This window comes from Apodemus sylvaticus, chromosome 20 (assembly GCF_947179515.1).
Source record: "Apodemus sylvaticus chromosome 20, mApoSyl1.1, whole genome shotgun sequence".
Taxonomy (NCBI): domain Eukaryota; kingdom Metazoa; phylum Chordata; class Mammalia; order Rodentia; family Muridae; genus Apodemus; species Apodemus sylvaticus.
In genome coordinates, this window is record NC_067491.1 from 45831102 (window position 1) to 45847053 (window position 15952).

General features: G+C 42.0%; 1 protein-coding gene across 1 annotated transcript in view; it reads left to right on the forward strand.

Moving 5' to 3' along the window:
• Window positions 1-690: 690 nt before the first annotated feature.
• Nr1h4 (nuclear receptor subfamily 1 group H member 4) overlaps window positions 691-15952 on the forward strand; it is a 62687-nt gene continuing 47425 nt past the window's right edge. The window contains exon 1 of the mRNA XM_052165351.1: window positions 691-763. Coding sequence (XP_052021311.1) covers window positions 697-763 — 67 coding nt within the window. The 5' untranslated portion in view covers window positions 691-696. The remainder of the gene's footprint in view (window positions 764-15952) is intronic.

The window sequence follows — 15952 nt, forward strand, 5'->3', positions numbered from 1 at the left end:
ATCTCTCTATTTACCCTACTACACCCTTTGCATTTTGGTCTTACCCTAGTCCAATGTAGAGTGAATGTAGACATTAGAATGGATAAGATTTTCCCCAGCAGCAAGAAATTAAGTCTATCCTAGCAGAACAGTCTCTGAATTTTGACCTGTTGATATAATGCATAAATAACCAAGGAAAGTATAAAAAAATAGTACCATGAAACTATCACATGTTTACACGGCCATGTTCAACTTTTAAATGAAGTTAAGAAAATAAATCAAAGATGACCCCTTTTTAAATTAAAATTTTTATATATGTTTTTTTCTTTATATATATAAAAGAAGTAAAGATAAAACCCAAGGTTCTCACACCTTGTCTTAATCTCCCAAATTCTGGAATTTAAACGAAAAACATATGGTATGTTAAACTAGAAAATATCTCTTTTGAAGGCATACAACTTGAACATTTTTAAGTTCAAGTGAGATATAATCATAATATCGAGAAAATGCATACAGAAAGGCTATAGACAAATCTCTACTGAGGAGCCATTTGGACATCTGTATATCTAACTGCTTTCTCTCTGTTTCTCTTGAGCAACTCCTGACCCCGTATTGCAACCATGAACTTGTCTGTGTCTTTGCCTCCCAGGGTTCTTATCTGAAGACCACCATCTGAGAAGCACATTCTCAAGTTGAAACGTTTGAGTGGTATCCAAAATGAATCTGATTGGGCACTCCCATCTACAGGCCACAGATGAGTTTTCTCTTTCTGAAAACTTATTTGGTAAGTTGACAAATTGATTTAAATAGGAGTCCAACAAACTAGATATGTCAGAAGAAAGCCTCAGCTGTGAGTTCGAGAAAATGATCTTGCTTCCTCTAAGTGCTCAATAAATGTGACCTCTTCAGCCAGGTTGTACTTTGGATTCATTGAGCTCAGTACTCTTTATCTCTCTCCTCTTTTTTTTTTAAATATATGAGGACCATCACTCTCTGCTTTGTGGGTTGCCGAGGCCTTGAGACTAGATAATTAACTGAGCGGGGAGTAGAAACTACTTCCTGGTCTCTAGTGAATCCTAGTATTATTATCACAGGTAACAACAAAGGAAATCATAACGCTTATGGCTTAATATGATACCTATTAAAGGCTATAGTTACTTAGTGCCCAGCACTAAGGCTCCTCCCACTGTTCCTCCCATACTGGGGGAAATCTATGGCACAATGTCACGATTAGTCATTTAAACTAGGTTGAGGACAAATTGTACCAAGTGGTTTTAAGTAGATCTGTAACCAGATGACACCATAAAATGATAGATTGCTCCACTTTATGCATTTATGAAAAACATCTAAGTATAAAGGGTTCAATGGAGAACATTAGGAAAGAGTCAAAATGAGGGCGTGTTTTGGGTGGGGCAGGGAGCATTCTGCCAGTTTTTGAATGACTTCCTTCTGTATAACTTACCTTCCCTCGAGGCTAGATTGCCCCCAGTTCCCATCCAGCATAATCTAGACCATGGTAGACTACAATAAAAATGGGGGGAAAAAAGACCACTTGAAATCTCACCAAGATTGATGTGTTAAGGTATCACCCCTTAGTTGGTGTCAGATATCCCTAGGAGATCCTGGCTAGTGCTGCTTTATTATCTATTGGACATTATTTTTTTCTATATGGTAATGATCAATGCATTTCCAACAAGTGGGGTAGTATTCCCATTGCCTACCTACACATCTGCTTACCCAGATGTGGCAGAGCACTTACTGGTAGCAATTATGCTTCATTTATCCTTGAATACCGAATCAGTAACAATCAAGTAATAAATAATAGGAAGGAAGCATAAAAGAGGCCCTAACAGGAGAAAGGAGATGTTGATCAGGAATTCTCAGAGAGAGCATGTTCGGCAGTAATTATTTGTGAAATGCTACTTTTCACACACCACCATTGCACCTTATTTCTTCTGGTAGGCCTCCATCCTGTGGGTCAGTTGTGGGCCATGAAAAGTCGGGCTTCCACTTCTGATCACTTGAGCATTTGTTCTAGCCTGCTCTTCTGTATTCCCTTAGAAAAAAAATCAACACATGGAGATCTGGATAATTTTTGCTGTACCAATCAGAGCTCATCGAATAATTAGGATTATTACTGTACACCATAGATAAAGCAAAATCGCCCTTACAATTATTTTTCAAAGAAAAACTACCACTTCCTGCTCTAAGACTTTACAATGGTCAATTGAAATTTGCTGGTCTTAACATTGTTAAAAATGAATCATCTTGGGCTCATGGAGAAGAAAATGTAGATTTTTGCTGACACACTAGTCCAGCTTTACACACAAGGTTGACCTTAAAAAGTAAAAGCTAGAAGGTTCTGTCAGATTAGATGGACCTGCAATTGATAGCAAGGCATACCACTGCAACTTCTGCTTTTTGTGTTATGGCTCGTGTGTGTGTGTGTGTGTGTGTGTGTGTGTGTGTGTACATATGTATAAATCTACATGTATTTCTACATCTTTGTGTGGGGTTATGATCCTTTTGGGTATCACATATCAGATATCCTGCATATCAGATACTTAAATTATATTTCATAATAGTAGCAAGGTTATAGGTATGAGGTAGCAGTGAAATGATTTTATGGTTGAGGGTCACCGAAACATGAGGAACTGTATTATAGGGTCACAGCATTAGGAAGGGTAAGAACTACTGCTCTAAAGCAAGGCCTAAGCATTCTTTTCAAATCTGTTTCTTCTGGGGCCTCAGTCACACCCTATTCCACATACTTGGGCTAAAGGAGAGAATAGAGAAAACAGAGTCCTTCATTCTGCTTCTGTTTTCTTGTCCAGAAGACACTGATGGATACTATGGCCCCTCCCCACATCAGTACAAAGATGGCTAGCTGTGGATGAATAGCCCACAAGACCCAATCTCCTCACACTTGCTTCTTAAGTTATGACAGAGACCTAGAAACCTATGGCTTCAACTGACCTGGGAGGTAAACTCCTTTAGGTGGGTTTTATACTTAGAGCCTGTGTTGTTATGAGAGCAAGTAAATTTTATGATAAGTGCAAGGGATAGCTATCATTTCTTCTCTTCAAATGTTGAGCACTGACGTTGCCTGGGACACTGGAACAAAGCCAAAAAAAAAAAAAATGGCAGGGCAGATCTTAGTTGAGAATGGACTCACAATTAGTATGCCCATAAATAAGCTCAAATATTAATACCGGGTAAGTATTAGAAACTGTTAGGCACTAGCAAGGGGGTGGTGCTATAGTAACTGGAGGCGTGGGTTGCTTTAATAGCTTTAATGAAGACTTTTGACTCAATACTGGAAACTAAGTAATCAAGAGCATTCTAGAAGGAAGGAATAGCAAGTCTGGAATGGACTTGAAAAGGTCTTACGTTTGCATTTTTACTCAGGGCAATAGAAACACTAGAGAAGTGGCTATTTATCTTACACTCAATTAACTATAAATTGAAACCTTTATAATAGTGAAATCCCAACCTTGAGATGGTGGCTGTCCTCAAGACAGATACCTATGAATACATATGAGCAGGTACTGGAGGCACTGATGACCTTCCTAATGGCCGCTTCCAGATCCTTCCACTCTCCAAAGGCTTTGCTTAAGATGAAGGGGAAATACCAAATGCTAGAGTCTGAAAGAGGGACTATGTGCGGCCTCTTTAGGCGTGAAGGGTTAGGCTAATGGAAGGAGGAGAGAACAGCAGTGTGAGGTGAGGCTTCTAGATCAGAGCAAAGTGAGCTGGGACCGTTGGGGGATTTCGAAGTGGACGTTTAATAGCTGGCTTCATTAGCTGAAGGTCCTGAGACACCAACTCCCGTGCCCTTCTAGACCATTCTGATGCTCAAGCCAAAGTGTCACCCCCTGTGATATTTGAAAACACAGCTCAGAGTTGAGGTGGGCCACTGCACTCTGACACTAGCATCAGAAGGAAGAAAAGAAGCTTGGACAAATGCGATATAGAATTGCAGGAACCGCTTCCCTAGGATCCTTAAATTTACCCTGCCACCCTGTTAGACCCACATGGAAACCTAGCCCATCAGTAAACAGATCCCCATGGAGGGTGAGGAATGGAAAGATGAGATGACCTCATAGAGATAAGTCTCCTTTCCCCTGGGAGAGCCTGCAGGCTGGAAAATTGGTCAAAGATTAATTTGATGGCTTAAAAGGGGGCATCTCTGATGAAAGAAGGCAAGGTTTTATGTAATTAGTGCCCAATAAAAAGCAATAATAGCAAAGTCCATGGCTTCCTGCAGTTCAGCACATAGAGTAGGAGGTAATATATTCATTAAAACCCGTGTTTTATTTTAGTACATTTTAGACATTAAAAGCCCCACAGAACTTGAAAAAATCACACACTTAATGACATGGCAGAATCAGCAAAGGCAAGAGCAGTCTGGTGTTCCCTGGATCCAAGTTCACAGAGCAGCATGTCTACTGTTAGCTCTGTGCTACTAGGAAAGACACGCTGGGCACAAGGGGGAGGGAGGAATACATCTGAGGGAAGTAGAGTCAGAGGCAAGTAGGACTCTCTGCACTTCGGTTTTCTCCCGTGTACATGCATTGGAAAAGAAGAATGGACTGTGAGAGAGGAGAGAGTGTTCTAGAAACTCAAAGGCATCACAAAACGGCATGGCTAATCTGGGACTTGACTGCCATGGGCCACAATTTAAAACTGTTAATGATGAGCGCTAATCCACTCATTCAAAGAACGAGGTGTTCTCTCTCTCTCTCTCTCTCTCTCTCTCTCTCTCTCTCTCTCTCTCTCTCTCTCTGGCTTTGCAATGTTAAGTACAAAGAATTGTAGTGGAGATGAAAAGAATCTACAATATGCAAATGCATTTCTGGGTGCTTCAAGGAAAGAGATTCATGTTCTGCCCTACCCTAGCATTACCCACAGCTATAGTTAACGACAACTTTGGAATCCATCTTATATATATGGATTCCATATATATATGTATATATCCATCCCACAGTGAAGCCGAGTAAAAAGCAGCAGGCAAACCTCGTACGTGCGTTCCTGTTCCCACATTCCACTGCCTCTGATTATCCCTCTTTGCTTTACAATGCCATGAAGCTATTTATGTCTACCTTCTCTGGGTACGCTTCATTCCTAATTAGCAAACGTGCACTTTGGAATCTGGTTCTTGGCAAAGCTGTGTACTTCAATTTAAAAGGATTCTTCCAGATGTTACAGAGCCACCCAGATGTCTCAAAATATAATTAAAATTCTCCAGATGAGGCTTTACAGAGTATTTCTGACATGTGATTTCCAGTATTTTCCCATCTCACTGAGCTCAGCTCAAGCGAATGCAGTTCTAAACTTGTTGAAAGAACTAAATCTAGAAGTCCACAGGACATGGAAAACTATGCCTGGTTCAGACAAAATCAGCCTTATTTAGCATAACTGGAGTTTTTGATCGTCTCTCTTTTTTTTGTTTTCCTTTTTCCAGTGCTGGGGATTGAACCCAAGACCCTTACACACTCTAGACAAGTTCTCAGCCACTGAGTGCTATCCCCAGCCTTTCTCATCTTTAACTCTTACACAGCTACACAGCTCTAAATTGTTGTTGTTGCTGTTGGTGGTGGTGGTGTGGTGTTTTTTTGTTTTTTTGTTTTTTTGTTTGTTTGTTTGTTTGTTTGTTTAGTAATTCCATGGTTTTAATTTTTCCTATCTCAGGACATCTCATATCCTGTCTTTTATTCATGAAGTATAGAAATGGGCCAAGGCAAGATACTGAGTGAGCCTTTCCTTATTACAACATGGATCGCTGCTGCGTTTAGCTAGGGCACGCAGACTTCGGTAAAGACAGGTCATAAGATGGAGAAGATTTATAGCCAAGTTGGCCACTGCTGGGTGGTTCTTCTAAACACTGCAATTTAGCTCTCAACCTTGTAGGATAAGAAGCAAATTCTTAGGGGTACCAAGCTGAGAAGAGTAACCATAAACTCAGATGACAAACAAATTTACAGTGGTGGGAAGAGTGGAAATGTTGACCGTTTTCCAAATGCCTTCCATCTGTCAGACGCCATATTGACTAAGTGCATACTAAAATCTAAATCCTTTTGTTGATTTCAAGACACAGTCTCATGTAGTTCAGATTGCCTTGTGTAGCTAAAGATGGCCTTGAATCCCTAATGCATATGTCTCCATCTCCCAAAGACTGGGATTGCATACCCGGCTACTTTATATTTTTAAAGCAGACTGCCTAGTTCAATTCTGTCTCTGCCATCTGCTTGTCTGTGGTTCAGACACATCCCATCATTCTGTGCAAATTACTGGCATCATTTGGTACTCCCCTAAACGCCAGGGGCATTGTAAGTGATTGTATTCTATTTGCTGTTAATAGTAATTCCCACAGAGCCTCCTCTGGGATACCTGTCGTTACTATTGCCCTTTTATGGAGAGAGTAGATGTCAAACAATCTGACTCACATTACTTTAAACAGCGAATAGACCTCCAAAATATAATTAGGACAAGAATAGGATCTGGGTGCTGAGGGTTCCCAGCTAAGAGAATACTTCTATTCACCTTCTCAGAGGAGAAAGCATTTTCTTTCCTTTTTTTTCCCCCATTAATGTTTTTATTTATTCATTTTACATCTGGTTGCTGTCCCCATCCCTGGCCTCACAGATCCCATGCTTCCCAACCCCCCCCCCCTCCTCTGAGAGAATTGGGAGCCCCTGGGTATCCCCCCACCCCCACCCTGGAACATCAAGTTTCTGCAGGGTTAGGCACATCCTCTCCCACTGAGGCCAAACAAGGCAGTCTTGTTGGGGAACAGATTCCACAAGCAGGCTACAGCTTTAGGGACAGCCCTGCTCCAGTTGTTGGGGGACCTGACAGAGCTCGGGGACTCTTATGGAAGAGTTGGGGGAAGGATGGAAGGCCCTGAAGGGGATAGGGATCACAAAGGAAAACCAATGGCGTCAACTAACCTGGACCTTTGAGGACTCTAAGAGACTAAGCCACCAACCAAAGAGAAAGTATTTTCAATAAGACGATATCACAGGATGCTGGCCACAGCTCCTCTGCAGGAGAGTGCTTAGACAACCATTGCCAGGATTTGCTCTGGGATTTCCCCTTTTCTACACTGTCACAGGTATCAAGTGTACCTTGGTTGGGCCACCATCCATTCTGATCTGTACAATCTATAGCTATGTTCTCCTACAGAACTTGCTATGATACTGGACATGTCCTGAATCTACTTTTTGTCCAGCACAGCAAGTACCACCCACGTGTGGAACACTGAAACGTGAGTAGTGTGACTCAGGAGCTGCCTTCATTTAATCAAGTTCAGGTGGACATAGGCAGTGGCTACTGTCCCAGACAGCACACCTTTATGGGAAAGCGAAAAGGAGTGGTTAACAAGAGGCAGTTCATCTTCTTAGGGAGAATGGAGAGAACCAACCTATCTTCTGTGTGAGTCTTACTTGGAGACAAGGATTTCCTGGAGCTACTAAATGCTCAGTTCTTTTTGTCTAACATGTCTATATATAATATATATATAATCATGGGTTTCATTGTGAAATCTTCATGTAGAGATGTATATATAATGAAATTTTATCTTTTTTATTGCCCACGACTCCTCTTCCTGTCCTTTATTCTCCATTCCTCTCCCTCAGTGTTCTGGCTGATACCCCAGTGTGATGGTTTGAATAAAAATGGCTTCCATGTGGGCTGGAGAGATGGCTCAGCAGTTAAGAGCACTGGCTGCTCTTCGGAAGGTCCTGAGTTTAAATCCCAGCAACCACATGGTGGTTCACAACCATCTGTAATGAGATCTGATGCCTTCTTCTGGTGTGTGTGAAGATAGCTACGATGTACTTACATATAATAAATAAATCTTTTAAAAAAATGGCTTCCATAGGCTCATAGGGAGTGGTACTAATAGGAGGTGTGGAGAAAGAGGAACACTCCTCCACTGCTGGTGGGGTTGCAAATTGGTACAACCACTCTGGAAAGCAGTCTGGCGGTTCCTCAGAAAACTGGGCACCTCACTTCCAGAAGATCCTGCTATACCACTCCTGGGCATATACCCAGAGGATTCCCCACCATGTAATAAGGATACATGCTCTACTATGTTCATAGCAGCCCTATTTATAATTGTCAGATGCTGGAAAGAACCCAGGTATCCCTCAACAGAAGAGTGGATGCAAAAAATGTGGTATATCTACACAATGGAGTACTATTCAGCCATTAGAAACAATGAATTCATGAAATTCTTAGGCAAATGGATGGAGCTAAAGAACATCATACTAAGTGAGGTAACCCAGACTCAAAAGGTGAATCATGGTATGCACTCACTAATAAGTGGATATTAACCTAGAAATCTGGAATACCCAAAACATAATCCACACATCAAATGAGGTACAAGAAGAAAGGAGGAGTGGCCCCTTGTTCTGGAAAGGCTCAGTGAAGCAGTATTCAGCAAAACCAGAACGGGGAAGTGGGAAGGGGTGGGTGGGAGGACAGGGGGAGAGAAGGGGGCTTACGGGACTTTTGGGGAGTGGGGGGCTAGAAAAGGGGAAATCATTTGAAATGTAAATAAAAAATATATCGAATAAAAAAAAAGTAAAAAAAAATTGGCTTCCATAGGCTCATAGGGAGTGGTACTAATAGGAGGTGTGGCCTAGTTGGAGTAGGTGTGGCTTTGTTATAGTAGGCATGGCTTTGTTGGAGGTCAGGAGGGGGGGTGGTCCTTGAGGTCTCAGATGCTCAAGCCCAACTAGTGTATCACTATGGATCCCAATGTAGGACTCTTATCTCCTTCTCCAGCGCCATGTTGGCCTGCATGCCGCCATGCTTCCATCCACGACGGTAACAATGGACTAAGCATCTGAAACTGTGAGCCAGCCCCAATGAAATGTCTGTCATTACAAGAGTTGCTGTGGTCACGGTGTCTCTTCACAGCCATAAAACCCTAACTAAAACATTCAGTTAATCTCTCTTTTACTTGCATGCCCTTTTACATTAATGGTACAATAAGTTTTTATTAAAGCTGTGTCCTGGGTAAGGGCTTATTTACAGGAGTGTGAACCTCCTGCGAGAAGTTATCTAAGCCACTGATGAAAATCTCTCTTCCTCCCCCAGGGATCATTAAGTACCTATAGATGTTCAGGTCCTGAGAACACCCTCTGCTCAGCTTCCATTATCTGCCTATAGGTCCTGGTGGGTGGGCACAAGACCCATCATCTTACGATGAGTCTGATCCAATCTTGTGCAGGTCTTGTGCCAGAGACCTGCTGTTGAGGTCAGGAGCACAGTGGTGGTGTCCCCTGACAGTGCTCTACCAAAGTCACCTCTTTGTTCCCTCTTACATTCTTCCTGCGCCATCTCCTGAGGTCCCCTAAGTCCTACAGGGAGGGATGCAGATGTGCCTTAGCCTTTCAACCATCAGATTCGGATCCTGAAATCAAGTGCTAATATCTCTACCTCATTCCCTCTAAACTATATACATAAGTCACCTCACCTCACAGAGTTGCCATCCATCCTCTGTAAGATAGGGTTGAAGACAGAGGGCCTCATAAGTAAGACGCTGTCACATATGGTAGATGTGAGGCTTCTGAGAGATAAAACATCAATACACTTTGGACACTTGTAAAGGCTGTGGAGTTGTTGGCAATTGTGGTAGGTGTCACCTTTGTCTGCATTTGCTTTCATGCTGATAATCTCATTTTATCTTCACAGCAAGCCTGTGAAGGGTGTAGGCAGGGATATTATCTATATTTCCCCATCAGTTGATGCAGACAGATGGGGCCCACAGCAGCCCGGAGACTTACCTGAAGTTACATAGCATGCCTGATAACACTGTGCCTGAAATCAACCCTGAGCCTACTGAGTCTGTTGCTCGTGCTTTCTCAGAAACAACAGCAACAACAACACAGCAAAGCCTTAAGGTTGATATCCAGAAATCTGTGAAATGGTTCCATTAATAAAAAACAGGGTTGTTTTTTTTTAATGGAATCATTTCTATTCAATAAGGAGGCCCAGCTACAATTCCAAACTGTGTAAGCAGAATCTCAGTGCAATGGCAACAGCCACTGATGTACTTATGGAATTTTTATATTATTTTATTTAAATCTGATATGACTGTGAGCTGTGTTATTACCACCTCCACCCTTTAAAAATTAGGAAATTAGAGCCAGAGAGATGGTTCAGCGTTTAAGAACACCTGTTGCTCTTGCAGAGGCCCTGAGATTGGTTCCCAGCACCCACGTGACAGATCACAACCTTCTGTAACTCCAGGTCCAGAAAATCCAATACCCTCTTCTGGCCTCTGTGAGAGGCATAAAAATAAAGACCAAGTTTTGTTTTGTTTTGTTTTGTTTGTTTTTTTTTTGGTTTTTTGGGTTTTTTGAGACAGGATTTCTCTGTGTAGATCTGGCTGTCCTAGAACTCAGTTTGAAGACCAGGAAGGCCTTGAACAAATGGAAATCCACCTGCCTCTGCCTCCCGAATGCTAGGATTAAAGGTGTGTGCCACCACCACCCTGGCTAAATCTCTCTCTCTCTCTTTTTTTTTAGTGAGGAAATAAAAGCAGAAAATTAGCCTACTTATGTGCTCATGGTCCACAGAGCTTATAAATATCAAGAAAGACTGGATTTATTAAATTTATTTATTTTGGTTTTGGCTACTATGCCTGAATATCATAAGTTGCTCAGTTTAAACAACCAAATGTATTGACTTAGAGTTCTGAAGGCCAGAAGTCTAAAATCAGGGTGTTGATCCGGTTGGTTCCTCCTGAGACTCCTAGGAAGGAATCCTAGATCTTTCTGTTTGTCTTATCAAAGCTATGTTTTGTGTCTTTGCTTCATTTTCCATCCACAGATCCTGCCCCTCCCCCCCCATAAGGACATGAGGCATACTGGAACCGCTAAATAAGGTCACCGTAAGGTCCTCGGGGCTAGGATTTCAACATAGGAACTGGAGTGTGGGCCGGACAATTCTTCACATGTTACTAGATACAAACCCATTTGTCCCGGTCCGTAGTAGGCTTCTCGGGCTAGCTGTGAAGTCGTATACCTTAGTGCTTCTGTCGTTACAAACGCATACTGGTTATAAAATAAAGACCCATCAGTGTGGTGTTTGGCTTCTAACCAGTCTTCGAGGCAGTGAACGGAAATTTACCCTCTAAAAGTTCTTAGGCTGGGAAAGGGCTCCCCAAAATGTTTATCTAAGACACCAGTTTCCAGCTTACTGGGCAATTTGGCATTGAGGACTTTTCTCATAAACATTTACAAATATTCCGCTCAGCAATGGGGTTAATCAGTAAACCACGCCAACCTCTGGCCCCTTGTCCCTTACCTCAGCTCCTTCTCAGCTGCCGTGAGGAAGCTAAGGATGGTGATGCAGTTTCAGGGTTTAGAAAATCCAGTTCAGATCAGTCTTCACCACAGCCACCGGCTGTCAGGATTTGTGCCGGACAGGATGAGTGTGAAGCCGGCTAAAGGTAGGTCCGTACACCGCTGTCCCTACCGAGGCTCTGCTACTGCACCGGGGGAGTACACCGGCCTTTTGTTAGAGGTCAAAGCTATAGATCTCTGTCATAGGGAGGCCCAGACGAGCCGAGAGGACAGGATGTGAGGGGCTGATGTCTGTAGTTCTAACTCCCTGAGTATCTTTTAAGGATAAGAGCCAACCCGGTAGTATTCTTTCAAGTCAGTCAAATGTTAGCATTGATGTCCGTGGAGTCTTGGGAAAAAAAAAAGTGTGTTACTTAATGCCGTGTCCTTAAAATTCTGAGCCTCTATGTTACTGAATTCTGACCCTTGTCCAGTGTCGTGGGACCAGCATTAGAAACTAGAATAAAGAAAACATCAACCCACTTACCCAGAAGTAGAGATACATTTGCTTTGTGGCATTTGGATTCAGTCTCACATGTGTAAGTATGTGCAAGGGTCATGGTGAAATATAGATTTCAGAAAAAAAAAGAGGAAATATAGATTTAATGAACTAGTTTTGTCTCATGTTTCTTCCGGTGTTTCCTAGCAAGTAAGATAGATAAAACTGAGATTTACACTTAAGATACTTATTTTTCTCCAAGTTAAAATATACTTTACCGTGAAAAGACAGTCTGATGTAAGTATTTCTTGTCTCAAAACATAAACTCATCTTTCTAAACTTCCACCAAGAATTAAACGCCAATCATCTCCCCAGTAATTACAGCGATGTGCATACTTTTGATCATAGACTTGGCAAGCAACTCATTTTCCTTACTCGTGGTCTTTCAAAGTGGCTGACGCTGTATTTAGAAATAGAAATTATACATGGTTTGGCAAAGCAAATTTTCTACCCACTTCTATTTAACACACATTTATCTAATGTTTATTATGTGCCAGGTACTGTGTCCAGGGCCTGCAATGATAGAAAAGGGAATACAATCTAATGTTTCCCTTGGAGATTTCACAGCTAACCACAACAGCTACATAGTAGAACGTTCCAAATGGTTGCTCTATGCCCAGAGAGCAGTGCAATTTATATTCCTGTCTTACTCCTTCCTTACTGCCTACAGCCTCTGACCTTAACAACTCATTACCCCCAGCGTTATGGAGGCAGAAACAAAAGCTCAAAGAAGTTGAATGTCGTCCCTAAGTTCCCATGTTTAGCAGTTTGCAGGTGCATTGAGTCCAGACCTATCTCCTCGTGTGCTACAGTGCAGACTAGTTTCTTATTATCACCTCAAGTTTAGTGTGGAAGATAAAGGCCATGGACAAATGTGGCTAATTATTCATGTTTCTGATAAGTGCTGTGTTAGAAGTGTGTACAGAGGTTAGAGAGATTAGTTCTACCTGGGGGAACTGGGGCAGGCCTCACGGAGGAGGTCATCGGCTGACACAGCCGGGAGAAACACCTCTGTCCCAAAGGCCTGGTGCAGGAAATGGCAAACGACTTCATAAATGAAGCCGTGTCCCTTGGCTAAGAAGCCATGGCTTAGGAAACAAGAGACGCGTTAAAGCAAGTTCCCACTTTTACTCAAGTTAAAGCAAGTCAATTCCACTGAACGTTTGCTGTGCTGAGAACGGCATCGGAGGTAAATTAAAACAAACAAGAAACCATCAATATCCACAAAACTGTAAAACAAAACAAAAAACGGGGTTTGGGGGAATTATTTGCTCCAGACACCAACTCTAACTGAAGTGTGGGCAAGTTTCACCATGAACATGTGAACTTACTTTCTGTTCACAAACTCCCTAGAGCTGTCCCATTGAATATGACAGTCACTAGCCACTTACGATTATTTAATTAAGATTTTTTAATTACTGAGAATTAAATACATTTAAAACTCTTTTTCTTAGTTTTACTAACTGCATGGCAACTGTCCAATATCCTCACGTGGTTAACAGCTGTCATATTGTAAGTATGAAACCCTCCTTCCAACTCAGGAAGTTACTCTGGATGACAGTCTGTGGAAAGGCAGAGAGGTCTCTATCCAGAAGTTGGCTTTCAGGGAGACCCTCAGACTCCCTTGGAGTTCCTTTATGTGTTCCTATTTAAGACCATTTCCTAAACTCTCATGGAGTTTCTTGTCCAAAGGATCCAAATTCCGGTACTCTAAATTACAACGGATCCAGTTCAATCCGTCCACTCCTTCTCCATCACATAAATCAACACTTAATGATTTAATTGCTGTTGAGGGACATCTTTGGTCCCCCAACAGAGAGACAGAAGAAAGGCTGGGCATTTTCTGTCTTGCTCATGGTGTGCCCAGTGTGTGTCAGATATCATGTGTCCATTATAGACGATGCAGTAAGCCTCCCAGTGGCCGTGTCATTAGAACAGACTGTGTGAGGATAAGTATCTATTGGTTGTCACTAACATCAAGATCTTTCTAAGATCTTCAGAGTCAACCCTCTTTCTCAACAACTGTACTTTAAGCTAAGAATTACCTGATGAGAAAGAAAGGTCAGACCATGAGTTTATGGTCTACGGAAGCTGTAATAGATAAAAGTGTAGGGAGTTAAGACTCATAGTCAATTATGCTGTAGACATTGCTCTAGTCCAACCGTTTAGAAAATGTCACCTGTGCTGATTCTTCGTTTTTATACTGGATACTGTGATCTGTAGTTATGCAGCCAACTGTGAAAAGCTAGAAGTGGGTATTCTTGGAGAACAGAGGCATTCTGTTCGTATCATTGTATACTATTCTCACATTTTGCAATGTTTTACTTTTTTAGCCTAAGATTATCTATAGTCTTGGAAAAGGTGTGTGTGTGTGTGTGTGTGTGTGTGTGTGTATGTGTGTGTGTGTGTGTGTGTGTGTGTGTGTGTGTGTGTATGTGTGTGTGTGTGTGTAGGACCGAGGTCAACCTCAGATGGCTTAGGTACTGTCACTGGCTTTGCTTGGTTCTTCAGGGTTTTCTTGTGACAAGGTCTCTCATTGGCCCCGTGCTTGTCAAATAGGCTGTCTGGCCAGTGAGCCCCAGGCTCCTTCTCATCTCTGAGTTTCTAACGGGGCTTACTAGAAACTCAGAATCAAGAAGAACCCTGGAGCTCTCCTAGCTTTTTGACACGGTTTTGAGGAATCTAGGTCTTCACGCATGTGTGGCAGGTACTTGACTGCCTGGGCCATCTCCCATCCCTCCTCATGTTTTATGTTAGATGGTTCCAGGGATAGATGTGATGTGAATGCCATTAACTGCCCTGAGTTGGGGGATCTGTTTTCTCTTGATTATGGAGGTATTTGTTTTACTAAAATTATCTTCGGAGACCTCGACCAGCCATGAGAGGAGGAAAAATTAGCCATTTCCCTGGATCCTACCGGATCCAGATTCTGGTGCTAATTTGGTCTTTGACCTTGGAATGATTGGAAACTGGGCTCAGGGTGGAGGGAGAATTGCAAGACCTTGCTAGAAGACAAAATCTAGGAAAAAAAAAGTGAAACCAATGTTATTACTTTTCAGTTCTTTTACATATTATTTGCTTCTGGATTTTTAGTCATATGAGTATGAAATGGACTGGGATTTTGCTTACATTTAAGCATAAAGTTATTATTCATCTATAATAATTTTATACTTTATTCTTCTATTTTGTTCTCATAGAACAAAGTGGCTTTACTAAAATCTTTTGTTAGTCATATGCACTGATTTTTTTTCCCAACTGATCCAGACAAGTTAGGCATGGAAGAAGGGAAATTGATGTCTGCACAGATACTGTACATTGTGTGTCTGATCAGTCATTTCCTGGGTCAGTGTAGGATGTGTTCTTAATATTTAATATGTGGATATTCTGCTTTGCCATTGTGGAAAAGTTCTGAATTCTAATATTCATAGACAAGCCTAATTCTTACGAGATTTTTAGATAGAAAGGACTAGAAGTTCATATATCCTTTCTTTATAGATGCACAAAGGGAGGGCCAGCCAGGGTAGTGAGCAATGGTTCGTAGGCACCATTTAATTAAACTCAGAACCATGGCTTTAAGGTGTAGAGTCAGAGAAAGCCAGCAGAGTAACGCGGTCCTTACAGTAATATTTGTAGCCAGGTGAACTGGATTTAATGAGCTCTGGAAGAGAGGAGCTGTGCTGAGGAAAGACCAGGCTCAGGAGGCGCGAGGGAGACTGGAAACAGTGAGATAGCCAGGAAACAGAAAAGCTGGAACATTGAAAAAATGGCTGGAAGAGAAAGGATCATGCATACTGAGTCTTGCAGGCCCGTTTGTATGCAAGCAGAAGTTACAAACTCAAGTACAGAAACCAGAGGAAAAGAAAGTCATTGCCTCCTGTCTGTCTGTCTGTCTGTCTGTCTGTCTGTCTGTCTGTCTATCTACCTACCTACCTACCTACCTACCCAGGAAGAATCTCACATTTGACAGCATCCGAGCCCATGTCCTCATGTCCTGCACAGCAAGCTCTTCATCCACTGAGCGCTCTTCCCAAGACCCCTAAGATTCAGAAATGTTTTGAATTCTAAGACACGTTCAATTCTCAGTGCTTTTGATGAGGACCAGTGAATCTGTACAATT